The sequence below is a fragment of the Octopus bimaculoides genome, chromosome 11 (assembly GCF_046866305.1).
Source record: "Octopus bimaculoides isolate indiv1 chromosome 11, ASM4686630v1, whole genome shotgun sequence".
Lineage (NCBI taxonomy): Eukaryota > Metazoa > Mollusca > Cephalopoda > Octopoda > Octopodidae > Octopus > Octopus bimaculoides.
Window position 1 is genome coordinate 69,152,916 of NC_142938.1, and position 27,500 is coordinate 69,180,415.

A 27,500-nucleotide genomic window follows, 5' to 3' on the forward strand; every position below is an offset into this window, starting at 1 on the left:
AAACACATCAAAATATTTTAAATATTTAATGAATTATTTTGTACATGATAAAAGACAGGAAATATTTTTTTTTCTTACATGATAAGCAAAAATTATGAACATGATTTTTTTTTTCAAACATTTGTTAAGTTGAATGTAACTGCTAAAGTTGTCTTGATAAATAGAAATCATTTGTAAAAGAAAGGCCCCCACCACCACCACCACCCCTTGTGGGTCTAAGTTTGTCTTGTCCTGTGCATTCATACAAATAAAATTTAAATTAAAACATACACAATGAAAACAAAACTTAATAAAGAGCTCTCATTTGTTGATTCAAAAAAAAAGAAAAGAAAAGAAAAATACTAGCCTACATTAAGCGTTGTAAAAATAAATTAAACTAAAAATATAACAACTCTTTCCCAATTTAATTTGTCATAAATATATAGGGTATTACAATTGGCAGTAAGTTAGATATAGTTATATATGTGTGTGTGTGTGTATAATATATATATATATATATATATATATATATATATATATATATATATATATAATAGTTATGCATGTGTGAAGGAACAGAGAGGATAAGAGAGATGGAGCGCAGTTAAGAGGAAAATTGTGCACAAGAAAGAGGCAAGCTAAAGGAGAGAGTGAAAGCAGGAGAAATATTTGAGAAAGAATTTGTACTTTGAAGGAGCGCATGGTGGGGGGTGGGGAGGAATGTGATAGAGAGAATGAAATTTAGAGAAATCTAATGCATGCATTAAAAACTGAGAGAAGAAAAAAAAAAAAAAAGAGAGAGAGACTGTCAACAATGAAAAACTGAGTGTGATAGAAACAAGTGTTCAGTTCTCTTATCGCCTAGGTAATGCAAAAAACGTATTCATCCTGGTTTTATATGACACTGTGGGGGGAATACTTTCCGTTCTTGAATGACTATTCTACTACATAAGTCATATGCTGTCCGTAGTGGTGTACACCCTGTCTCGCCGTTACGATAACGCCGAGGCAGCTTGAGTTTTTTTAATAGAATATCATTATAATTACTGAATTTTCTTTTGTGGCCTTCCCAGTTGCCAGCGTTTGTAGTTTGATGTACAGCAAGAATTGTATCCGAAGCATCAATAACAGTAAAATTAGAACGACGAGCATGTGCTACAAGCCAGTTGTCATAAGCTGGACGTCCTATCACGAGGTTAGGAATATCCTTCCAGGGATAGTTGCGGTTTGTAATAAAATAATCTTCAGCGTTTACTAAGAATAGGTGTCCTTTTTCTCGTGCCACTCCCTTCAGACTTTTATAGGTGGCTGCATCCTTTTTGGACAAATATTTTACATTAGTCCTCCGGCCAATAAGAAGTAAAGGATGAGACATGTTGTCAATGCTCATTTCTTCCATAAGCAAGAACAGAGTATCGATAAGACCATCTTCAAAGAGAATATCACCGTTTGCAAAAGCATAAAATGTAGTGTTAAAGTTCTCCATGGCTTTCAAAAACATTGTTTTCAAGACAGGAGCTCCACCAGCAGCATAATGAGTAATGGGGTAAACAGTCCAGCCAGCATCACTACAAAGTTTTTTGTACTGGCTGCTGTTTGTGAAAATGATGGGGTTTACATACTTCTTTAGCTTTATCCAATTTGATACTGTGTTGTTATGGACAATATATTTGGTTTCATTCACATCCCATGATGTAAACATTGTTAGAATGGGTTTGTTGGTCTCAGGACGAGCTGTAATGCTAACATTTTTGTTACAGAAATTCACAAGATCAAAAAGAGCCCAAATCAGGCGCTGGACATCTTTGTCATTTTCATCGACACCAGGACAATAGCTATGAAGAATTTCCTTGAAAGACTTGGAACCTTTAGACTCGATAAATTTCATAGACACTTTCAGATATGTGTTCAAATCACAGTTATTCTCCGAGGCAGCAGACTTATTGAGGTAGCGTTGAGAATAGAAGATTATATTGCAGGTCAGCGTCAACATGAGAAGAATAAAGAGCACGTTACCAGAACGTCTCCCCAGCCAAAAGTTGTGCAACATGACCTAACACAGTAGAGATGGCACTGGAGAGGAAGATCCCTGGCAAATAAAGAAAAAAGAAAAAGTTGGTTAATAATGAGCATGTCAAGTAGTTTAGACAAATAAATCATTGGCATTAATTATTCAAAACAATTACTTTGGTACGCATTTTGGTTATTTAAAAAAAAAATTGACAAAATCCCAACAGTTAATTTCTATATAAAGCACAATTATTACCATTTTATAGGACAAGTCTCTGAAACTGTTTTTAATCCTTTATCAAATGTAATGCTTATCTGTTCACATTAATTCTGATTTATTCAGGTCCAAGTGGGGTGTCCACAGTATTTGCTTGTAACTTTGTTAACTTTCTACATACAGATTTGAAATTTTGTAAATGGTTGCTTATATGCCAATGGTTTATAGTTATGTAATTTTAGCTGATTTTTCTGATTAAATTTGACATTTACGGGCAGGTAAATTTAATTAACAGGTGTAACATTATGAATAAACACTAAAATTCATATTCTTAATACATCTTACCTGTTTGATTTGTTACTAAAATTATCGCAGATGTCAACCGCCAACAATTTTACATTTTTCAAGATGATTAAAATACAGGTGTAATTGGTACAAGATTTTATTCTTTCTCTATATTTCATTCAAACATTTTTATTGAAAATAAAGTACAAAACTCTTTTACTAGTCAATATACCATTGGCTATGTACTCTTATAGAATTTAATGAATTCATTTATGTAACAGAATGCATCTAATAAAAAACGCTCGTTAACAGGTGAGACAAAGGTGAATACAGGTGTATAACATACTGAAAATTAATATGTATTTCTCACTTTCACATATTTATAATAAAATGAAAATGAATATGTGATAAAATAATATAGTCACAAAATAATATAGTACGACATATTTCTGTCATGAAACTGCCCAAAGCACCCTTTACACAAGGGCACTTTGCAAAAGGAACACATATATGAAGTCTTAATCTGATACCTTTTTGCAGAAAACAGTCTGCAAACATTTTTTCTTCCATTTATCTTTTCGACTTTATGAAAGTCAGTATTTTCTCTGTTGGCATCCACCTCAGTTAATTTTGCTTTTCTCCCAGTTCTATGCTTTCTAGAAGAAAAGCCCTCACATAACTGAGATCTGATGTCAACCTGAAATTTCAAATGGTCATAGTTCTTTGGTGGCAGAAGTACCTTGTGGCTTTTTACATATACAATATATGAATTAACTATAGTTAAATTAACTAAAAACCACAAAATGTACCTCCACCATTTCTTCCCAGGTCGACCAACTGGGTAATATGCCCGATATTGGTCGGATTTATCAACCCCACCCATATATTAGTTATAACAAATATTCACGAGGGGTTTCCCCTTGGCACCAACACCAGGTTGTTCATTAGTAGACAGAAATAAAATTTTCTTTTGCATTTGTAAAATGTCCCCTTTTTTAAAATTTTGTTTTCATTTCATGGGGTAAACCTTTATGGTTGCCCATAACAGTACTGCATGTGTAAGTACTTACGCAGGCAACATTTTCTGCCAAAGCCAAGAAAAGAATCGGTCAAAATAGAGGTGTCAGTTCTGATGGTGAAATGGTTCAGTTAGAGACCATACAACATCATGTCCCAATCCATGTCATCTGTTTCCATTATATTTTTTACCTGTGTAAACATAAAAGTTTACACAATATCCTGTGTCTGATTCACAAACTTCCCATACCTTGATCCCCAATTTAGTGAGTTTGGCAGGCATGTACTGCCGAAAATGTACTCTGCCCTTATAGCCTATTATAGCTTCATCTACACTGAGATTTTTCCCAGGTAGATACAGTTTTATAACTATTACAGAGTAAATCAATTACAGGATGTACTTTGTACAGGGGATCGTGGTTTGGGTAAATTTTGACCGGTGGTTTAAACACTAAAGGGTTAAGACTCAAAATCTTAAAAATTAAGAAAAATAAGTTAAAAATTAAAATAAACCACAATCTGTAATGGTCGAAGTTTCTGTGTGGTCTGATCCACAAGTATCTGGACTGTTGCTATAGTAACGAAGCTAAAGCATGGAGAGTGAAGCAGTTTACAGCAGTGCTTGAAAGGAAGGCTAATCTGGGCAAAGTGGCTTCATCCCACGTGCTTTTGCTTTCTTACTATGGCAACAGTCCAGGCGTAGAAGTGGCTGTGTGGTGGGTGGCTTGTTTACGAACCACATGGTTCCGGGTTCAGTCCCACTGCATGGCACCTTGGGCAAGTGTCTTCTACTATAGCCTCGGGCTGACCAAAGCCTTGTGAGTGGATTTGGTAGACGGAAACTGAAAGAAGCCCGTCGTATATATGTATATATATATATATATATATATATATATATATATATATATATATATATGTGTTTGTGTGTCTGTGTTTGCCCCCCTAGCATTGCTTGACAACCGATGCTGGTGTGCTTATGTCCTCGTAACTTAGTGGTTCGGCAAAAGAGACCGATAGAATAAGTACAAGGCTTACAAAGAATAAGTCCTGGGGTCGATTTGCTCGACTAAAGGCGGTGCTCCAGCATGGCCACAGTCAAATGATTCAAACAAATTAAAGAGTAAAGAGTACTTGTTGATCAGACCACGTATTTATTTAAAGGAGTAAAGTTCAATTTTTGCTTTGAGAGAACAGTATTATATAGGATAGAAAGGGACGAAACCAGATTGAGAGAAACAGATTGATAGAAGATTTAAACTGGCCATATCCAACCTAAAATATTCTACCTGTTTTATGTTCGAACTGGCCAGATCCAGCCTCTCACACCTAACCTAGAATGTCATTCTAAAAAAAAAAAAAAAAATCACATCATTGAAATCTTGAAGCTCTGAGATTAATTCAAAACAATGTGAATAAATAAGCATTAAATTTAACAGGATAATCTGAATGCTAAAGGATTAATCCTTTAGCATTTAAACTTGCCACATCTGGCTTCTCACACCTACCCCACAATGTTATTCTAAGAATAAACAGTGATATCATTGAAATTTTGAAGTTATGAGATAATACATGTTTAATTCAAAATAATGTGAATAAATAATAATTACATTTGACAGAGTAATATGAATGCTAAAGAGCTAATAGGAGTTAATGTATGCATAATCTATGCATAAAATCAAAGAGTCCAAATTCAAAGGCTATTCCATCAACCCACTCAACAGATTAGTATATATTGGGACATTTTTCCAAATCATATTTTGCTCAGATCCTAAGACAAAACAAACAAGCAAAAATCACCACCCCCACCTGCAATCACTTCCAATCCAAGAAACACTATTTAGGGGATCAGGCGAAGGTATTTATAGACATTCTTTACATAGCTAAGTAACATGAGCTGCATATTCCATTTATCTCATTTTACAAACCTTTCTTGGCAGATCTTTCATACTAAAAGACTTATCGGTTTTGTCTCATGACTCAAAGATTTTATCTTTGGGTTACAAAATATTTCGTTACTACTGGCTGCCTTTTTGTTAGTTCTACAAAAACATTTCATGCCAAATATTTTATAAAGAATGTTCATGCCAAATATCTCACTTTTAGTACAATTCTATAGCCATTAACTCTGATATTCTGTAATTGATTTCTATAATTGATTTTTGACACAAAAATCAATCATCGTCATAATACAGCGAGATTAAGCAGGTTTTACTTCAATCCTACGCAAATAAAGCCATTTGATGTGAAGATGAATATATTTTTCTGATTTCTTAATCTAGACAAATACTTAGAAGTATTTGCTATTTCTTATTGGGGCTTTCTGTATCTTAAGTACTTTTAATTCCAAACAATTGTGTTGGCTTTTAATAATGGCTGCATCTCATTTAGACGAAGTTCGTTTACCATTTCTTATTCCATGTTTATTTTAAAACAATATTTGCCTGAAATACTCTTGTACACATACTCCACCATTTAAGCCATTGATCAATCGTCATCATTATCATCATCATCACCACTAACAATGTAACGTTTCTAAGGTATTTCTCTTTAGTCATAATGTCGATATTCCTAATCAGTACTACTATATTCTCTCTATTTTGAATTGTGATCATGGTCATCATTTTAACAACTACTTTTTTATGTTTGCATGAGTTGGATGTAGGTTTGTTGATTGAGATTTTCACAGAATATTGGAAATGAATGGCATTCATTTACAACAATCACATAGTCAAAACAAGGAGACACAGATATACATACATACACATATATACACACACACACACACACACACACACACACACACACATCTAAATTAAATCCAATACGATGAAAATAGGGATGAAATCATCCAATCTTTCACTGGCTCAACTGTTTAATACCCAATTTAGTAGAGAAAAATTTTACAATTCACATAGGTACATATCAAATTTATGAAAATGAAAACAAAATGAAGATATACGATTGTCAATTCAAAAGTTAAAATTTATTAGTGTTATATTATATTTATATAATATATATTATATTATTATTTTTATTTTATTATATTATTATTATTATTATTATTATATAATATAATAAATTTTAAATACAAATTACGTACAATTGTTTCAATTCTTATCCATAATAGAATTATAAAAATCTATTGTGATAAAATTATGAAACTCTAGAGTAATTTTTGATGTATGAAGATTCACAGATTCAAGAAAAGACTAAAAGACTAAATTTAAATATATTTATGTTTTCAAGCATGAGCCTTAGTAATTAAAAACAAAAACAGAGATAAAAAAAAAAAATAAAATATGAAAAATAAACTAATATAACGGTCATGAAATATATTTGTATAATACTATTTATTTGAATCTAAATATATCTTAGTGCATTAGTTTTTTAAAAATATCAGGAACAATATTTTTTCAAAATATTTTTTAAAAATCGTGGTGAAACAAGAAATACTCCTTTCATTCTTTCATATTATAGACATGGTTGGGAAGCAAGCTTAACCACACAGCCATACTTATGTCTTATATAGTTATGTATATTAAATGACCACTCATATTCTCGGTTTGAGTTATACACACTTTAAAAGTTATGAAAACTTGTTGATAGCAAATAGCTTGCTTACCAACCACATGGTTCCAGGTTCAGTCCCACTGCGTGGCACCTTGGGCAAGTGTCTTCTACTATAACCTCGGGCCAATCAAAGCCTTGTGAGTGGATTTGGTAGACGGAAACTGAAAGAAGCCCGTCGTATATATGTATATATATGTGAGTGTGTATGTTTGTGTGTCTGTGTTTGTCCCCCTAGCACTGCTTGACAACCAGTGCTGGTGTATTTATGTCCCCGTCACTTAGCGGTTCGGCAAAAGAGACAGATAGAATAAGTACTAGGCTTACAAAGAATAAGTCCCAGGGTCGATTTGCTCGACTAAAGGCAGTGCTCCAGCATGGCCGCAGTCAAATGACTGAAACAAGTAAAAGAGTAAAAGAGTGATAGAATCATCTCTAGTCTTTTGCTCTGATATATCTATTAACATATTACAAGTTCTCTCTACTTCTATGTTCAAATCTTCATGCACACCTGAACTTTTTATTCCATTGAGGTTGATAGACTAGGTACAGGTAAAAGATATAGGGTCAAATGAGTCCAATGTTTTCATAGAATCTGATGAAGTGTTGTAGGAGCTCGAAACAGCATGGTCAAGAATTTAACCCTTTACAACCTGCTCATACTATAACAATTTAATCCATTGCAACCTGCTCAGATCATCCTTAATCCTATTATACAATCTTCTTGCTTTAAAATAACCTAAATTAAAATCTTTCATCAAAATTTTATGTTAATTTATGTTCCAAATACCAGCTAAATAACGACAAAGTTATTTTACTAAATTCTTCAATATTTTCAAAATAATCTGAAGCAAAGAAAGTGTAATTTGATAGAAACATATTAACAAAGAAGTTAAATGTCTAAAGCAGTGTTTCTCAAACTTTTTATCCTTGCATAACCCCTAAGATAAATTACATGTCTCAAGAAACCTCTGCACAAAAAGTTACATACTATATCTTTCTCATATATATTTCATCATAGTTCGCGTGGTCGCCATGATAGATCGCTAACCACGACACACATTTTTTTCTCTCCTTGTTTCTTTCTGTGGAAGAGCATAGGCTCGAAACATTGAAGACTTTTTCAATTCCTGAGCGTTATACTAATACATCTGTTTGTTTTCTACGCCACCTGTCTTCGTCTGTTGTTTTTTTGTGAATTCTCCCTATATATATATATAATATATATATATATATATATATATATATATATATATATATATATAGTTGTTATATTTTTTTGATAACACAATAGGTTAGACAGGATGATGTCTATATTACAATAACCAATAATATGTTGTGCATGTATAGTAATATTATGATAATGAAATTAGTATTAGCTTATCTCACTCCTTCTCGCAGAACCCCTAGGAACCTTTTGCGGAACCCTAAGGTTCCAGGGAACTCCAGTTGAGAAACGCTGGTCTAAAGGTTAATACAAAGGCTGAAGTGTTAAGAAGGAGCACAAATATCCTAGTACTATATAGAAGGTAGCATTGATTGATATATAGGGTACATAAGAAATATAGTAGGTTAACTAGTAGAGTGACAAACAGCTAGGACTTTACTGTGATAGATGTAAAGTAGTACTCTTTTACTTGTTTCAGTCTTTTGACTGTGGCCATGCTGGAGCACCACCTTTAGTCGAGAAAATCGACCCCAGGACTTATTCTTTAGAAGCCTAGTACTTATTCTATCGGTCTCTTTTACCGAACCGCTAAGTTACGGGGACATAAACACACCAGCATCGGTTGTCAAGCGATGTTGGGGGGACAAACACAGACACACAAACATACACACACACACACACACATATATATATATATATATATATATATATATATATATACGACGGGCTTCTTTCAGTTTCCGTCTACCAAATCCACTCACAAGGATTTGGTCGGCCCGAGGCTATAGTAGAAGACATTTGCCAGAGATGCCACGCAGTGGGACTGAACCCGGGACCATGTGGTTGGTAAGCAAGCTACTTACCACACAGCCACTCCTACGCCTAGTAGTCAGCATTTATTGAAGGTGAGTGCCATGAAGAGATAGTGGGTAGGATTAGGGAAAGATAGATTTTGCAGTCTTAACAAAGAGTTTTTTTAACCAAGAAACCACTTTGTGGGCACTTAATTTGCTAGAGATAGCGAAATCCTCACCTCACACTATCATTTTAGAAAAGGAAGAACACATTGGATAATGCAGTCTTAGATATATTATCTGAAAAAAAGATGGTTATGACTGGAAGAGGAGTGACCTAGTGCTAAATAACATAAATGAGTTTATTTTATGTGTCATGTGCAGATCACAAGATGGTGGATGGTTTGACTTGATCTGGTGAGTCAGAGAGCAGTATCAAGCACAAGTGCCAGCTTTGGCATGGTTCCTTTGGTTGGTTCCTCTTCTTAATGCCAACCATTTTACAGTGTGTAGTGGGTGCTTTTTGGGAGCCACCAGCACTAGTGAGGTTGTCAAGTAACTTGCAAGACAGGAAAAGAACAAGAAAAGAAAAAAAATCCCCTCAACTAAGTGGGGAGAGTATTTGAGAGCATGTAGGTGTGGTGTGGGAGTAGGTGGCGTTATGCCAGCCACTGGGAGATTAACCCTTTAGCATTAAAACCAGCAAGATCTGACGTGTCACACTTATTCTACAATGCTATTCTAAAAATAAACATTCCTATCATTCAAACCTCAAAGCTATGAGATAATGATTAATTCAAAATGATGTGAATGAATAAGCTTTATATTTAACGAAGTAATCAGAATGCTGAAGGGTTAAAGTGTGTGCATTGGCACTCCGTCGCTTACGACGTCAAGGGTTCCAGTTGATTCGATCAACGGAACAGCCTGCTCGTGAAATTAACGTGCAAGTGGCTGAGCACTCCACAGATACATGTACCCTTAATGTAGTTCTCGGGGATATTCAGCGTGACAAGGTTGGCCCTTTGAATTACAGGCACAACAGAAACAGGAAGTAAGAGTGAGAGAAAGTTGTGGTGGAAGAGTACAGCAGGGTTCGCCACCATCCCCTGCTGGAGCCTCTTGGAGCTTTAGGTGTTTTCGCTCAATAAACACTCACAACGCCCGGTCTGGGAATCGAAATTGCGATCCTATGACCGTGAGTCCACTGCCCTAACCATTGGGCCATTACGCCCCCACTAAGGGGTGGGGGTGGGTTAAAGTATGATAGAAGAAAAAGTGTAGGTATCTTGCTGTAGAGAAGGTACATAGCTACCCTACATTATATAAGGGTGTGAGTAGCTAGGAAGAAAATAAGATGGTAGTGATGTAGTGTCAAAACAAAACTCTCAAGGAGCAAAGAGATAAGTATAAGAGAAAGTATGGACAGTGGATCAGGAAAGGGTGGAAGTTGTAAGAGCATGAGGGGGAAAGCATCAGATGGCTAGAGATGGGGGTAGCTGGTTGAGTGTAAGAAGTGCATTGCTGCATGATACTGAGATGTGGATACTGAATGAGGTTTAAGTGTAAGTGTTGCATAATTTTATATTAGCAGCTACAAGTTAAAACGAATGCCAGACATCAGTGCACTGGGTCTCATAGACAAGATAGCAACAGCGTAAGAGGATTGGCACATGCTGTATAGTACATATGAAGAGAGAATGTTAAAATATTAATGATAATGAGATATGTATGGGAGAAAGTAACTATAATTGTGCTTGTGATTATGAAATTCTATGATAAAAAAAACTTGGCAACATTCCACCAATGATCACGTCTCCAAGCAAGATGCTTCCGATCTACACCGACCAAAAGCATCAAAACGGTAGTTGATCACTTAAGAATTAGAGTTTCACATTTCAGATTGTTCTTGTCTAGAGTCAACTGATAAAAGTAGTTCATGATCAGCTTGAAGCATATCTACTGAAATAATCATCTTATGTACTATAAACAGACGTAAGTTAATGAACTCTTAGGCGAATAACTATTAGCATACTTAATTCAAGTACATAATGAGAATAATTAGAACTACTTTAGACCCATCCTTGCTGATGGAAATAAGGCCAAATTTGTATATAGTCAGGAGAGCACTGTCTTGAGTGTTTAAAAACAACTAGACTTGAGGTTCTCAACTAGGATCCACATAAGATCTTGTTAAAATTTATTTGCAATAAATTGGTTATACTTCTACAAAACACAAAACCAATTATAGCAGTGACATGATCAATTCTTAGTGATATCTGAAGAAGGAATTTTTATATTCTGAAATATTATTATATCGGACTATGGATAATTAAATTATAACAATTCTAGTCCACCCTGTGGAGGCGCAATGGCCTAGTGGTTAGGGCATCGGACTCGCGGTCGTAGGATCGCGGTTTTGATTCCCAGACCAGGCGTTGTGAGTGTTTATTGAGCGAAAACACCTAAAGCTCCAGGAGGCTCCGGCAGGGGATGGTGGCGAACCCTGCTGTACTCTTCCCCCACAGCTTTCTCTCACTCTTACTTCCTGTTTTTGTTGTGCCTGTAATTCAAAGGGCCAGCCTTGTCACACTGTGTCACGCTGAATATCCCCGAGAACTACATTAAGGGTACACGTGTCTGTGGAGTGCTCAGCCACTTGCACGTTAATTTCACGAGCAGGCTGTTCCGTTGATCGGATCAACTGGAACCCTCGATGTTGTAAGCGACATTGTGCCAACAACAGTCCACCCTGCATTGTTGTGCCATTCAAGACACATTATATTTTACAATACACAAAATATTTTAACAATTTTTTTAATACAATTCCTAATAATATTTTATTATAAAAATATAATAGGACCTTTTTTTTAACATGAAAATGGTTAAAAAATATGGTCAGACACCATATTACTTGCGACGGAGTTATTTTACGAAATTAACCACAAATTAACCAGAAATTTTAATGGAAGATTTTTGAAATAAATCACTTTAAATAGGAAATTTACATCATACTTAAAAATAAGTACTGGGGTTGATTTGTTCAACTAAACCCTTCTAGATGGTGCCCCAACATAGCCACAATCTAATGACTGAAACAAGTAAACAACAAAGCATAAAAGATAAAGAGTTGATAATCCATTTTGAATTATGAGTCAACCAATGTGCAATCTTGCATATTTACCTACTGAACCTCTTATCACTTTTTGGCAAATACGAAGAAGACTATGATTTGCTAATGAGGTCAGAATAAGACTGAAAAGTTGCTTTCTCTACATACTCCCTCAAAATGATAATTGCATTAATTATTGGCTAATATTTTTTTCACTCTCTCACTGCATAATTATTTCTCACTGGTATTTTAATGATCCTCACATATAGGCGCAGGAGTGGCTGTGTGGTAAGTAGCTTGCTTACCAACCACATAGTTCTGGGTTCAGTCCCTCTGCATGGCACCTTGGGCAAGTGTCTTCTACTATAGCCTCAGGCCGACCAAAGCCTTGTGAGTGGATTTGGTAGACGGAAACTGAAAGAAGCCCGTCGTATATATGTGTATATGTGTTTGTCCCCCCAACATCGCTTGACAACCAATGCTGGTGTGTTTAGGTCCCCGTAACTTAGCGGTTCGGCAAAAGAGACCGATAGAATAAGTACTAGGCTTACAAAGAATAAGTCCTGGGGTCGATTTGATCGACTAAAATGCAGTGCTCCAGCATGGCCACAGTCAAATGACTGAAATGAGCAAAAGAGTAAAAAAGAGTAATTAAATATATTAGTAACACTAACTTAACTATTTATATCATAAGCATTCTCACAAAAATAATTAAGAGCGAAAAAAAATTGATACTAAGTTTGTTGGTAAGCGATTAAAAGTTTAAAACATTACTAACTACTGCATAATTAATTATGCATTAGATATTACAAGATCTATAAGCAGGATCTACACTCAGTCCTTATCTAAAACTGTCTGCTTAAATAAAAAGCAAGAGTAAAATCTTTCTGTTCAGATAATAAACCATTCTTCACACTGCACTTAATGTCAAACAATCACCTACAATAGAGCAATACCACATCTAGAAACTATGTCAATTATATTCTCTTAGTTGTGCGTGCAGGAAATTTAGGTTATTAACTGCATTAATTTATAAGCTTTGTAGTCCATCTTTCCATTGTTAGTGTAACGCCATAAAAACATTTCTCAGGCTTCAAGTAGATGATGCTGCTGCTGCTGCCGTTTAACCCCAGGTCAGTCCTGAGAAAGAATATCTTTGATCAAAGACACTGCAGCCAAGACCATCCTCGGATGTTGATGTTTCTAAAATAACATTACCCAATCTAATGTGTCCATTTTTCTCTTCTTTTTAAGATAGGGTGGGATTTGAAGAAGATTTGGCTCCTATTTCTAGGAATTCAAGCAACTGCTAAGAGGTCTTGTTAGTTTTAACATTACATATACTAAAATTCAAATGATATAGAAAAGATTAGCAATGTATTGCCCTTACAAAAAGATTTGTCAGCATATAGGCACAGGCATGGTTTGTGTAAGAAGCTTGCTTTCCAATCACATGGTTCCAGGTTCAAACCCACTCTGTGGCACTTTGGGCAAATGTTTTCTACTAAAGCTTTGTGAGTGGATTTAGTAGACAGAAACTGAAAGCCTGTCGTGTGTGTGTGTGTGTATGTGAATGTATCTTTGTGTCTGTATTTGTCTCCACCATCACTTGAGAACTGGTGTTGATGTGCTTATGTTCCTGAAACTTAGCATTTTGGCAAATGAGACCAATAGAATAAATATCAGACTTAAAGAAAAAGAGATACTGGGGGGGGGGGGGGGGGGGGTAAATTCTTTCGACTAAAAATTCTTCAAGGAATTGTCCCAGCATGGCCATAGTCTAATGACCAAAACAAGTAAAAAAGATAGATTAGGTCTCAAGAGAACTGTGACTTTCATTTTGCTTGAAATAACAGCTGTATCTCCTTCAAACTGCACCTTGTCATCTTAAAGAAAAACATGTAATTCAGGATACAATTCTGTTACTGACTTCTTGTGATGAGTGTAACCATACAGGGACACCCCCTCCAAGGGCTTTTAGTAAGTTATACTGGCACCAGTACTTTGTCTAATATTTATTTGTAGTATGAAATGCAAAGTGGACATTGACATAAAAAGAAACAATTCAACCAGACATTAAGACATCAAGGTATTTCTGTTTCGATATAATGGTTCTTGTCCCACTCTGATACACACACACACACACACACACACACACACAATATCCTAAACTACATTCAGAGGATCATTTACCTGTTTCAAATTAAAAACAAAAGAACAAAACAATCAAAGGTCCTTCCTAAGTTCCTGAGCCATAAGCTCATAGGGCCAGTTTCCCAGATTTTGTGATGTATATATATTCCTCCTACAAGATGAGATGCCAGTCTATCGCAAGATCACTCAATTTTGCCAGCTGAGTGGACTGGAGCAGCATAAAATGAAGTGTTTTGTTTAAGAATACAACACATTACCTTGTCCAGGAACTGAAACTTAATCTTATGATCATGAATGTAACGCCCTAATCACTAAGCCGCATACCTCCACAGTTGCCAGGTTAACATTTATTTACCATGTATTTCAGCTGCTATCTCCCAGAATTCTACATTCTTTCAGCCTTCTTTCTACCATCTAAATACACCCATTTCATCTTTTGTATCTCACTTTTCAGATCTGCATCAAGTACTCTGTTATAATCCATCCGAGCTAGAATTTCAAAATTCAGTAGGTTGTGGGGTTCCAAAAGGGGTCTCAGGAAGTAGCGTCCCTGACTTCCTGAGCTAGTTTTCCACCATATTTCTTAAAAATCATGGTAGAGGCCTTGGTCTCGGGACCACTCATGTCTAGAAACTGAGGTTGGGGGTGAGCAAGGGCATGCTCCCTGTAGAAAATCCAGCCCCAAACGAGCCTCATGATAGCAAAGGAGAACGGGCACCAGCCAGCCCAAAGGTTGGGGTGAGCTGCACCTGCCTACCTCGGTTGCTATGGCATTGAGGTAGATCCAGCCACCCTCCGTTAACCCAGATTTAAAATACTGGATGATGATGATGATGAGTACCCATATTATTCCGGCTGACACAGTTGTGGCTGTGTGGCTAAGAAGCTTGCTTATAAAACACATGATTTCAGGTTCAGTCCCACTGTGTGTTTTGGGCAAGTATCTTCTACACCCTCAGACTGACCAAAACCTTGTGAGTGGATTTGACAGATGGAAACTAGAAAAAGCCTGTTCTGTGTGTGTGTGTGTGTGTGTGTGTGTGTGTGTGTGTGTCCTTGTCCTGACATCATGTGATTGTTGTAAATGAATGTCATTTCCAATATTCTGCAGAAACATATCTGGCTAGAGGGAAAGACTACCTTTCTTGGAAACAAGGGATGGCATCACAAAGGGGATCCAGCTGTAGAAATATCCACCTAAATAGAGTCCATGCAACCCGTACAAGTATGAAAAAGTGGACATTAAAACAATAATGATGATGATGATGGTGACAGTAACCTAGAAATGTTTAAACTGAACATTAACCACATCATGTCTCACCATTCTGTTAAAATCCCTGTTACTGACACAAAAATGCTACAGAATGTTACAAATTATTTCAATAGGAGACTTCTAGTATTTGGTCATAAGACACAAAATCATTTTATAATTGTGGTTTCATTCTAAAAAATCCCTCGGCAGAATATCTCTAACTGGATCTTAACTACATAATTGAAGCATAACTGATTTTAACTGCTTTCAGCCATTGCCCAGCAGCCAAGCTCAGACAGCTACCTTTCATGGTTTTATTTTATTATATTGATTTTGGTATTTCTTTTATTGATATTTGTCCAATGACTAAGTTTTAGCATAAAGGGATACAATTTGATGTACAATTTATAATTTTACAGCGCACAAATATCTTGAATCTCTGTACTACTGTTTCATCTACCAAACTGCAGATAAAAATGATAATAGCATGATTAATAATCTAGCTTTATAATACACTAACCACCAAACATATATATATATGTAAATTAACAGAATGAGATAAAAAATCCAAGGCTATGAAAGATTTCAGAACATTTATAAATAGACGGTCTTACAGCTGTTTCTGGGATATTTTATATATTCCTTCATTGGAGATGGTGTGAGAAAATGGTTAAGCAATAGTTATTCTAGATAAGATATGAAATAGAAAGTGAAGTGGAGGAATGAAAATAGATGTGAGATATGCAGGGATATTGTATCTGCAGTTCCATTATTTAGGCAGAAGGTAGAATGGTATACGTATAAGGTTCCTGTACCTGGTGATTAAGTTCCAAATATATATATCGTAAGAATTGATTAACTTTTGAGAGAAAGTGGAATTGGTTCTTTCTAGCTTCTTGTTGAAATTATCATCAAGAAGTGTGTGTGCATTCCAACAGCCAGAATTCAAAGGATGTTTATTTTTACATTTTCTTGAAGATTGCTTGACCACAGTGGCAGGATGATGACTGGGTCCAGTCTGTGATACACTGGGACACCTGCCGAGCCAGACCTGTTCCTCTGACATTTCCAAGCCTTTTATGTCATTTACTGAATGTTTGAGACATTTTAGCATAATTTACAAATGCATTTTTAGGTCTCTGCCAACCAACCAATTCAATGATTTTACTAAAATTTGGAGTACAGGAAGTACCTGTGCAGATGAATAATTTTCAGTGCGTGTAACTTGCACTGCACTAGCCCTACCTATTGACCCAAGAAGACTTTCGCTGGTGTGACATGAAAATTGACAAAACCAGGAACTTCCAAGGCCTCAGGTTTTATTCCGGAGATTTCCTTCTCCTAGGTAGATTACCAACCAAGGTTAAATAGCTTCTGCCCATGAGATAAGCTATCCCATTCCAGACACCAAACCAACACTCAAACACTATATAAAGTGATCAAATATCACTCTGGTGACCAACATGGAGTAGCTCATTCATACATAAAAAAAAAGAAAGGAAAGAAAAGTATGATATGTGATTTGCAAATGTAAATAAGAATTATATATAAATAGAAAAATGTAAAAGATATGCAATTGAAAGATATAAAATAATACATATATATAAAAGTAAAAATATACATGTATATACATATAAGAAATATATATATATATATATATATATGTATATATATTTATATATACAGTTCTATATTTAAGAGATGAGGATTTATGTACATTATTTACATTCGACGGATATTTGTCCTCATCTTGTTTGTTGTTAACACGTTTCGGCTGTTATACCCTCCAGCCTTCATCAGGTGTCTTGGGGAAATTTTGAACCTTGGTTCTCATTCCTAAGGCATTTTTTGATATTATTATTATTCAGGTCACTGCCTAGAATCAAACTCGGAATATTGATAAATCGGATATAGCTGATCATGTATGGAAAAATGGAGGCCACCTCCCCCTGTGGGATGAAGTTAAAATAATAGACAGAGAACACCAGTGGAAAATACGAAAATTAAAAGCAGCAGCATTTATGCTAGGACACAACAACCTCCTAAGCAGACCAAGTGCAGATATAAATAGCATATGGGAACCGATATTAAGGAAGGATAGGAAAATATTAGATTTATAAGCCCTAAAATTCACTCCATAATTGCCCACAAGCATACGGCGTAGTGGTTAGAAGCAAGGGCTACTACCCCCAAGATTCCAAGTTTGATTCCAGGCAGTGACCTGAATAATAATAACATTGAACCCAGGTTCAAAATTTTCCAAAGACACCTGATTAAAGCTGGAGGGTGTATCAGCTGAAATGTTGCGTTAACAACAAACAAGATGAGGACAAATATCTGTCAAATGTAGATAATGTAAATAATGTATATATATATATATATATATATACATATTTACAGATATTTAGTTGGATGGCCATTGACTGTTCAGGAGTTCTTCTGCCCTTTGATAGGTTTTATTTTTCATCTCCCACGGTGTCTCACAACACCCTCCTCACCAAGCAAGCCAATGTAACAGGTTGTACTGGATTGCATGTTACCAGTAGCATTCAAGAGCGACCTGACATATGTACATATATATATATATATATATATATATATATATATAAATATAAATACATACACACATACATTTGACCTGACTTATGTACATACATACATATATATATATATATATATATATATATATAAATACATACGCACACATTTGACATACATGCTTTCTTTTACAATCATGTCAGCCTCCTAACTAAGCCTAGATCAGTAACTGGTTTTTCTACACCTTTTGCTTATTGGAAAAAAAAAAGAAAAAAAAAATCACATTTTTCACCATGTCAGCTTTTGGTTATACAAACAAGGTTGACATTATCGACAATATCAATACTGATATTAAAATTACTATCTAAGATGATATGTTTATCTAACTCTGCTTGGTCTTTGAATTTATACCGAAATATACTCTAGTGCTATGAAAAAGCTTGTATAAGTGCCTTCTATTAGCTATATGAAGCAGTTAAAAACCAAGTGGAATGAAGCTTACCAAAACTCAAGCCATCTCGTAGCTTGACAGCTTCAACAATAAATATCTTTATTAGCCTGAAAAATGGCTGTCACAGAGAGTAATCATTATTCCAACCCTTGTGAAACTAGTCGATTTTCTGAAAGATATTCAAAACCAGCTACAAATTGTCACAGAAGAAACTAATAAAAATGTAAACAAACCAATGCTGTCATTGTCGCCATCACACAACTCTCAAATATCTCTGTATAGAGCTAGTCTGACAGAGATGCTTGTGGAATATACGCAGCTTATGAGCATTTTAAAACCAATGATTGAAAATCATTTTTTTCCAATTTCTCTAAGCTATCGTTAAATAAGTCTTTTGATGAGGAAAGGGGGAAAAAATCATTCTCATCTTAGAAGTTATAGATGATATCACTGGAGACGCAATATAAAATACAAAAAAATGTAATAATGCATTCGATTATCAATACCAGCTTGTGTACGGATGCTGTTATTCCGAATGAATACCAATGAGATATTTGCAGAACATTACATAAGGAAACAATGTATGCAGAAAAGAATATTTAACTCTTTAGCATTTAAACTAGCCATATATAGTCCAAATATTCTACTAGTTTTATGTGCAAACTGGCAAAATCTGGCCTCTCACAGCTATCCTACAATGCCATAGCGAAAATACACAATCACATCATCAAAACCTCGAAGCTATGAAATAATGCAGGATTAACTTAAAACCAATGCAAATAAAATAGTATTACATTTGACAGAGTAATCTGAATGTTAAAGGGTTAAAAACCATCATGAGATATAAGACGAATAAGTTCACAGCGTATCAACTATATCTTATCTCGTTTACTTGTTTCAGTCATTTGACTGCAGCCATGCTGGAGCACCGCCTTTTAGTCGAGCAAATCGACCCCAGGACTTATTCTTTGGAAGCCTAGTACTTATTCTATCGGTCTTTTTTGCTGAACCGCTAAGTTACGGGGACGTAAACACACCAGCATCAGTTGTCAAGCGATGTTGGGGGGACAAACACAGACACACAAACACACACATATATATATATATATATACATATATACGACGGGCTTCTTTCAGTTTCCGTCTACCAAATCCACTCACAAGGCTTTGGTCGGCCCGAGGCTATAGTAGAAGACACTTGCCCAAGGTGTCACGCAGTGAGACTGAACCCAGAACCATGTGGTTGGTAAGCAAGCTACTTACCACACAGCCACTCCTGCAAGAAAAAATTAACAAATATTTATGAAGATTCTACATGGAAAAATCTTGAAGGAAAATTAAGAAATTTAAAGCAAAATCTTGAGATATTGAATGAAAAACTTATTAGAAAGACATGTTAAAAGCCAGTGTTAACCAGAAATTTGCTTCTGATCCACAGGTTGTATGCAGAAGGATGAAGAAAATTATATCTTTGTAAAAAGAGCTCTCTTCTTAGGAAGACCTTAAATTATTTTGGCTTTAGATCTGGAAACGAAAGCAAAGATTTTAATCAGAATGCATCATAGTTGAATACTGTCAAGAAAGAATATTGCTGGAAACCTTACATAATCAAGTTTGAAGCTTTCAAAGAAGCTGGGGTAAACCTGCATAATGGGGATGGCACCAGGAAATGGACAATGGTAGAAGGTATTGACAATCTACAGAGACTTGCTGATAAGCATATTTCAAAGAACTATGGAAAGCCAGACTGATATGTTCAATTGGTTTGTCATAGCATGAACAAATCTCAAAATGAAGAATGAAAACACTGACTTGGCAGAAAAACATAGGCCCAATGATTGCCTAACTATTATATACAAACTTTACACAAGTTATTTCAACCAATGCCTCCAAGATTATTGCAATCCAACAATAAAGTGGCTGATGAGCAAGTAAAGAAGACAGTGTGAGGATGATGTGCTAAACAACTTCTGATAAATAAAGCTGTGTTGTTGTTGTTGGCACTGTCGCTTACGACGTCGAGGGTTCCAGTTGATCTGATCAACGGAACAGCCTGCTCGTGAAATTAACGTGCAAGTGGCTGAGCACTTCACAGACACGTGTACCCTTAACGTAGTTCCTGGGGATATTCAGCATGACACAGCTGACCCTTTGAATTACAGGCACAACAGAAACAGGAAGTAAGAGTGAGAGAAAGTTGTGGTGAAAGAGTACAGCAGGGTTCGCCACCATCCCCTGCTGGAGCCTCATGGAGCCTTTAGGTGGTTTCGCTCAATAAACACTCACAAAGCTGTGTTATCTGCAGGAAGAAAATCTTGTAGAAATCTTGAGACAGTATGGTTTGATTACAGAAAAGCATTTGATTCTATACCTCATTCATGGCTGTCAAAATCAGTGCAGCTAGCAAAAGTACCCGTTACCACTGAAAGGCTCACAAAAACCTGGTCAGCAAATCTTCATACTTGTAACTGAAAGTGGAGTGGCTGTCTCTGATGTTTATATTTCAAAGGGAATATTTAAAGGAGACAATCTGTCTGTGCTTCTGTTTATACTAGCACTGAGTACATTGCCATTTCTTTCACAAAAACACAGGAATATAGCTAAGAACTACAACAGCAAAAGACATTAATGGAATGTATGTTTTCTTTTTGGACAATTTAATGATTTTTACCACAAATATTTCCAATGCTGAGAAACAGTTGGATTTAGTAACAACGTTTCTGCTGATATTGGGATGGAATTTGGCCAAAAGAAATGTTCATATTTGATAGCTGAATGCAGAAAAACTGTTTTGCAAAACCCAATATCATCAATAGTTTTTCTGTCTCCCTGTACCAAACAAGCGTTACAAATACCTAGATATTGACAGAAATATATACAAAAGTGAGTGACCAAAGAATATTATACCAGACTTAAAAGATATCGCAGAGTTTTACTCTTACAGCAAGACAATATCCCACAATACTTTTGCAGTATCAGGTCATGAATCCTGGATACCCCTCAGCAACTACCTTGAGTGTTGTAACCAGTTCTGTCTAAGATGCCAGTTGGTGTAGGGTAAATAATGCCTTTTGAAAATCACTTCTGTTCCTCCAGGCTTTATGTTCAGAGTGGGAGAAAGAGTTTAAGATTAGTGTAGGCATTCTTTAAGTGTCACATGGTATCATCCAGACAGCATCTGTTAAACAACGACAGTATTATCATCATCATAATCATTTAATGTCCATTTCCTATGCTGGCATCGGTTGGGTGGTTTGACAGGAGCTGGTGAGCCAGAAAACAGCATCAAACTGCAATGTCTTCTTTGGTATGGTTTCTACGATTAGATGCCCTTCCTAACGCCAACTACTTTAGAGAATGTACTGGGTACTTTTTATGTGGCACCAGCAATAGTAAGGTCACTAATTAACTTACAAGACAAGATCCCTGAAGCAAAGGAGAAATAGAACTGAGGGAGGAGGTTTTAAGCCAGGTGAGGTGAGGTTTAAAATATGATAGAGGAACAGGAACAGGTGTTTTGCTGTGGGGAGATAAAGGTTATATCAGTTGCAACCAAGTGCTCAAAACTGATGATAAAACATCTTATGGATTGATAGTGAACTCCTCAAAAAGTAATCACTTCCTGATGAATTCCTATGTAATCCCAGGATAGTTGGATCAGTGCACTTCAACAAACACCAGGAAAAGAAATACTCAGTATACCAGAAAAATGGTTATGCATAGGTATGTTTCCAGTAAACTTGAGGATGATGCAAATATTTAGATGAAGCATATGGAGAAGTTAGTTTACCTAACTGCTGGGAATATGTAGTAGAGACTCTGAGAATGTACTGGCATTCTATCAATTATAAATAGATTGGTATTCTACCAATTTACCTTCCATGTACTTCATAACTTGAAACTGGAGCTAAGCACCAACTGATATTGTGAGTAAATGTAGGAGCTTCTATGTGATTGCTCAACCTGCTGGAAATAGTAGCCAAATGTTCTACAAACTGAAAGTTCACTGTCTGAAATAATGAAAGGACAGATAAGATGTTTTCTAACCTTTTACTTGTTTCAGTCATTAGACTGCAGCCATGCTGGGGCACTGCCTGGAAGAACTTTTAGGTGAATGAATTGACCCCAGTACTATATTTTTTTAAAGCCTGGTTCGTATTGTATTGGTCTCATTGGCTGGACCACTAAGTTACAGGGATGTAAACACACCAACACCGGTTGTGAAGCAGTGGTGGGATACACACACACATATATAAGCACAGGTGTGGCCAGAACTGTCACATGACTTTTAGAGGCCTCCTGCAACTTTTTGTTTCCTAATTTACACATCTTTTATTCATAGCTATATTTTAATTCTATATGAAATTCAATATTTCTTGTTACCTTAAAGAACATCTTTAAAAAAGTACAAGTTAAATTTATTTAGGGTTGGAATTATCGTATTATTTCATGTTTAGGAAGGCCAACATTTAATAGGGTTGAATATTTATTCGATGGACTCACAAATATCAGAAGACAAGTATTTCAAAATAACAACTGTGAAGTATAGTTGTCTCAGCTTTTGTATGCGAAGAAGTTTATTCAAGAACATTAAAATACTAAAACATTTTCAGTCCAAAACAAAAGCAAACTATTTCAAACTATATATATTTTTGAAAAATAGATGTGAATGTTCTCAAAGACTTGATAACAGTCGAAAAAGCCTATTTTAAATTCTATATTTCACTGTTAGCTGTTGCAATATTTCGATTGGGTAGACAATTCTACAATTCAAACTGTAAAGTTAAAAAAAGCAAAGATGCAAAATATGAAGAATTTCTTACCCTTCTCTGAAATCACGAATTCAAGGGAAGAATAGTACCTTGCAAAATAAAATAACTCGATCACAAACTAGTCGTTGTTGGCACTCCGTCGCTTATGACGTTGAGGGTTCCAGTTGATCCAATCAATGGAACAGCCTGCTCGTGAAATTAACGTGCAAGTGGCTGAGCACTCCACAGACACGTGTACCCTTAACGTAGTTCTCGGGGAGATTTAGCGTGACACAGTGTGACAAGGCTGACCCTTTGAATTACAGGCACAACAGAAACAGGAAGTAAGAGTGAGAGAAAGTTGTGGTGGAAGAGTACAGCAGGGTTCGCCACCATCTCCTGCCAGAGCCTCGTGGAGCTTTAGGTGTTTTCGCTCAATAAACACTCACAATGCCCAGTCTGGGAATCGAAACCACGATTCTATGACCGCGAGTCCGCTGCCCTAACCACTGGACCATTGCGCCTCCACTGGTGAAGTTGGTAAAGCAGAGATAAAAACAAGGTTAGCAAGAAGTAGGCCAGTTACTACTGAAGCATCAGAAGACAACAAACAGGTATTTAATATTAGCTACAACCACACATATACACAAAAAGAAAAAGGTTACCATTTTTGTCAGTGTAACGAAAAGGCTTGGGAAAAATGTATTTCATAGTAAAATGATAGGGAGAGAAAAAAAAAATGAGAACACAAATTATCTCCCACATCAAATTGTTTTTTAGGAAAATGATAAATGTGTCAAAAGGTCAAGTAAGCATCATCATCATCATTATTAGGCCAAAATTTGAAACAATTATTATTATTATTATTATTATTATTAAGGTGGCAAGCTGGTAAAATTGTTAGCATACTGTATGAAATGCTTGGCAGTACTTCGCCACCCATCGCTACATTCTGAGTTCAAATTCCACTGAGGTTAACTTTGCCTTTCATCCTTTCGGGGTCGATAAATTAAGTACCAGTAAAACACTGGGATTGATGTAATCAACTAACCCCCTCCAGACAAATTTCAGGCCTTGTGCCTGTAATAGAAAGGATTATTATTATTTTTATAATTATTATTATTATTATTATTATTATTATTTATTAAGACAGCGAGCTGGCCGAATTGTTAGCACACTGAGCAAAATGCTTAGTGGCACTTGTCTTTACCTTCTGAGTTCAAATTCTGCCATGGTTGACTTTACCTTTCACCCTTACAGGGTTGATTAAATGAGTAGCAGTTGAATACTGGGGTGGATGTAATCGACTTGCCCCCACCCCGAAACTTCTGGCTTTGTGCCAAAATTTGAAACAATTATTATTATTATCATTATTAAAGTGGTGAGATGGCAGAATCATTAGCACCATTTTGTTCATCTTTATGTTCTGAGTCCAAATATTGCTGAGGACAATTTGGCCTTTCATCATTTTGGGATTGATGAAATAAGTACCAGTTGAGCACTGAGGTCAATGCAATTGACTAGTCCCCCTGCACAATTGCTGGCCTTGAGCCAAAATTTGAAACCATTATTATTATTATTATTATTATTATTATGACATTCGAGTGAGATCGTTGCCAGTGCCGATGGACTGGCTCCTGTGCAGGTGGCATGTAAAACACCATTTCGAGCGTGGCCATGGCCAGTTCCACCTGACTGGCCCTCGTGCCGGTGGCACGTAAAACACCCACTACACTCTTGGAGTGGTTGGCGTTAGGAAGGGCATCCAACTGTAGAAACTCTGCCAAATCAGATTGGAGCCTGGTGTAGCCATCCGCTTCACCAGTCCTCATTCAAATCGTCCAACCCATGCTAGCATGGAAAGCGGACGTTAAACGATGATGATGATGATTATTATTATTATAGCAGCAGCAGCAAATGTACAAGGTAACAGAGCTAAATGCAAAAGAAAATAAAGTGTTGACAATTGATGGTACTGATATTTAACTGCTGGTTGAAGAAAATATGGAAGAAGCAAAGAGACATCTTGTATTTCTCAAAGAAAAGTAGAATCTTGTAATAATCAATACACAGCACAGCATTTTCCCTCTGTGACTATGAATTGATTATGCATACATTGGTCATACTTAGCTCTGTCTCTTAACACATATTTAACATAGTATTTTATGCATGATTCTTTCTGTCCTAAAAGTTCATTATTAACAATGGTGCAGGCATGGCGGAATGGTTAAGAGGTTGCTTCCCAACTACATGGTTTCAGGTTCAGTACCACAGCATAGTACTTTGGACAAGTGTTCTTTTTTTTATAGCCCCAGGCTGACCAAAGCCTTGTGAGTAGATCTGGTAGAGTGAAACTGGAAGGAGTCCATTGTATATGCGTGTGTGTGTGTACAGGTCTGTGTGGGTGTGTGTTTGTTTGTGTCTACTTGTCTTGATACCAAGTGAGAGTAATGAGTGTCACTGTCATATAACAGTGTAATTCATGACTGACCATATGAAAATATTACTTGCTTGGAAACAAGTAAGGGTTAGCAACAGGAATGGCACAAGCCAAAGAAAGTCTGCTTCAGTAAACCCAGTGCAAGCAAGGGAAAAATGGAAATTATAATGATTTCATCATCATCATCATCATCGTTTAACGTCCGCTTTCCATGCTAGCATGGGTTGGACGATTTGACTGAGGACTGGTGAACCAGATGGCTACACTAGGCTCCAATCTGATTTGGCAGAGTTTCTACAACTGGATGCCCTTCCTAACGCCAACCACTCCGAGAGTGTGGTGGATGCTTTTACGTGCCACCAGCACGAAGGCCAGTCAGGCGGTACTGGCAACGGCCACACTCGAAATGGTGTATTTTACGTGCCACCTGCACAGGAGCCAGTCCAGCGGTACTGGCAACGAACTCGCTTGAATGTCTTTTCACGTGCCACTGGCACAAGTGTCAGGAAGGCAACGTTGGTAACGGTTGCGACGTTGATTTGAAGGAAAATACTGAACAACTAACTAGATATAATACATTTCTAAATCTCTCAGAGAGATTTATGCAGTAGCGATACGATGAAATAGTTGTATGCTGTCAACTTAATGTGACAGTCCTCTGAAGGGAATAATACTACTGTTGGTTAAACCTAGGAAGCTGCACCGCTTCCTGTTGGTCTTAACACATTTCCTGTGTAAACATAAAGACACAGGAAATGTGTCAAGGTTAACAGGAAGCAGTGCAGTTTCCTAGGTCTAGCCAATAGTAGTATTATTCCCAGGACACAGGAAATGTGTCAAGGCCGACAGGAAGCGGTGCAGCTTCCTAGGTCTAACCAACAGTAGTATTATTCCCTTCAGGGGACTGTCACATTAAGTTGACAGCATACAACTACTTTAACTGATTAAAAATAGTAATGAGGCAATTTGCTTAACTAAACCCTTCAAGAACATGCCCCAGTATGGCTGCAGTCTAATGACTGAAGAATATAAAAGATATAAATTACTTAAAATAGTAAGTAATTAGCTCAATATTTATCATTCTACAAATATTTTTCTTCTTTTTCTTCTTTTTTTAAATTAACATATAGTACAACTGATTTGAGAAGATACAGTTAACCTGCCTTTTGTTTGCAATGTGTACAAAATCAGCGGAGACGCAATGACCCAGTGGTTAGGGCAGCGGACTCGCGGTCATAGGATCACGGTTTCGATTCCCAGACCAGGCGTTGTGAGTTTTTATTGAGCGAAAACACCTAAAGCTCCACGAGGCTCCGGCAGGGGACGGTGGTGAACCCTGCTGTACTCTTTCACCACAACTTTCTCTCACTCTTACTTCCTGTTTCTGTTGTGCCTGTAATTCAAAGGGCCAGCCTTGTCACACTGTGTCACGCTGAATATCCCCGAGAACTACGTTAAGGGTACACGTGTCTGTGGATTGCTCAGCCACTAGCATGTTAGTTTCACGAGCCGACTGTTCTGTTGATTGGATCAACTGGAACCCTCGACGTCGTAAGCGACAGAGTGCCAACAACAAATACAAAATCAAATACCTTAATTGTATCCTGCTGTACATCTGGTATCATGTATCTAAATATTTTGGGTCTTTCATGGCTAACTAATTCTTACTTGATCAATATTACCATCATAAACCTGACAGTTCTACACTACTTCAATTATTTGAAAATTAATGTCTTTCAATTAATTTTGAAAAGAGAAAATTTGG

General features: G+C 36.4%; 1 protein-coding gene across 1 annotated transcript in view; it reads right to left on the minus strand.

Annotated features, from left to right (window-relative positions):
- Positions 1–494: 494 nt before the first annotated feature.
- LOC106869289 (uncharacterized) overlaps positions 495–27,500 on the minus strand; it is a 76,326-nt gene continuing 49,320 nt past the window's right edge. The window contains exon 2 of the mRNA XM_014914961.3: positions 495–2,068. Coding sequence (XP_014770447.1) covers positions 863–2,029 — 1,167 coding nt within the window. The 5' untranslated portion in view covers positions 2,030–2,068 and the 3' untranslated portion in view covers positions 495–862. The remainder of the gene's footprint in view (positions 2,069–27,500) is intronic.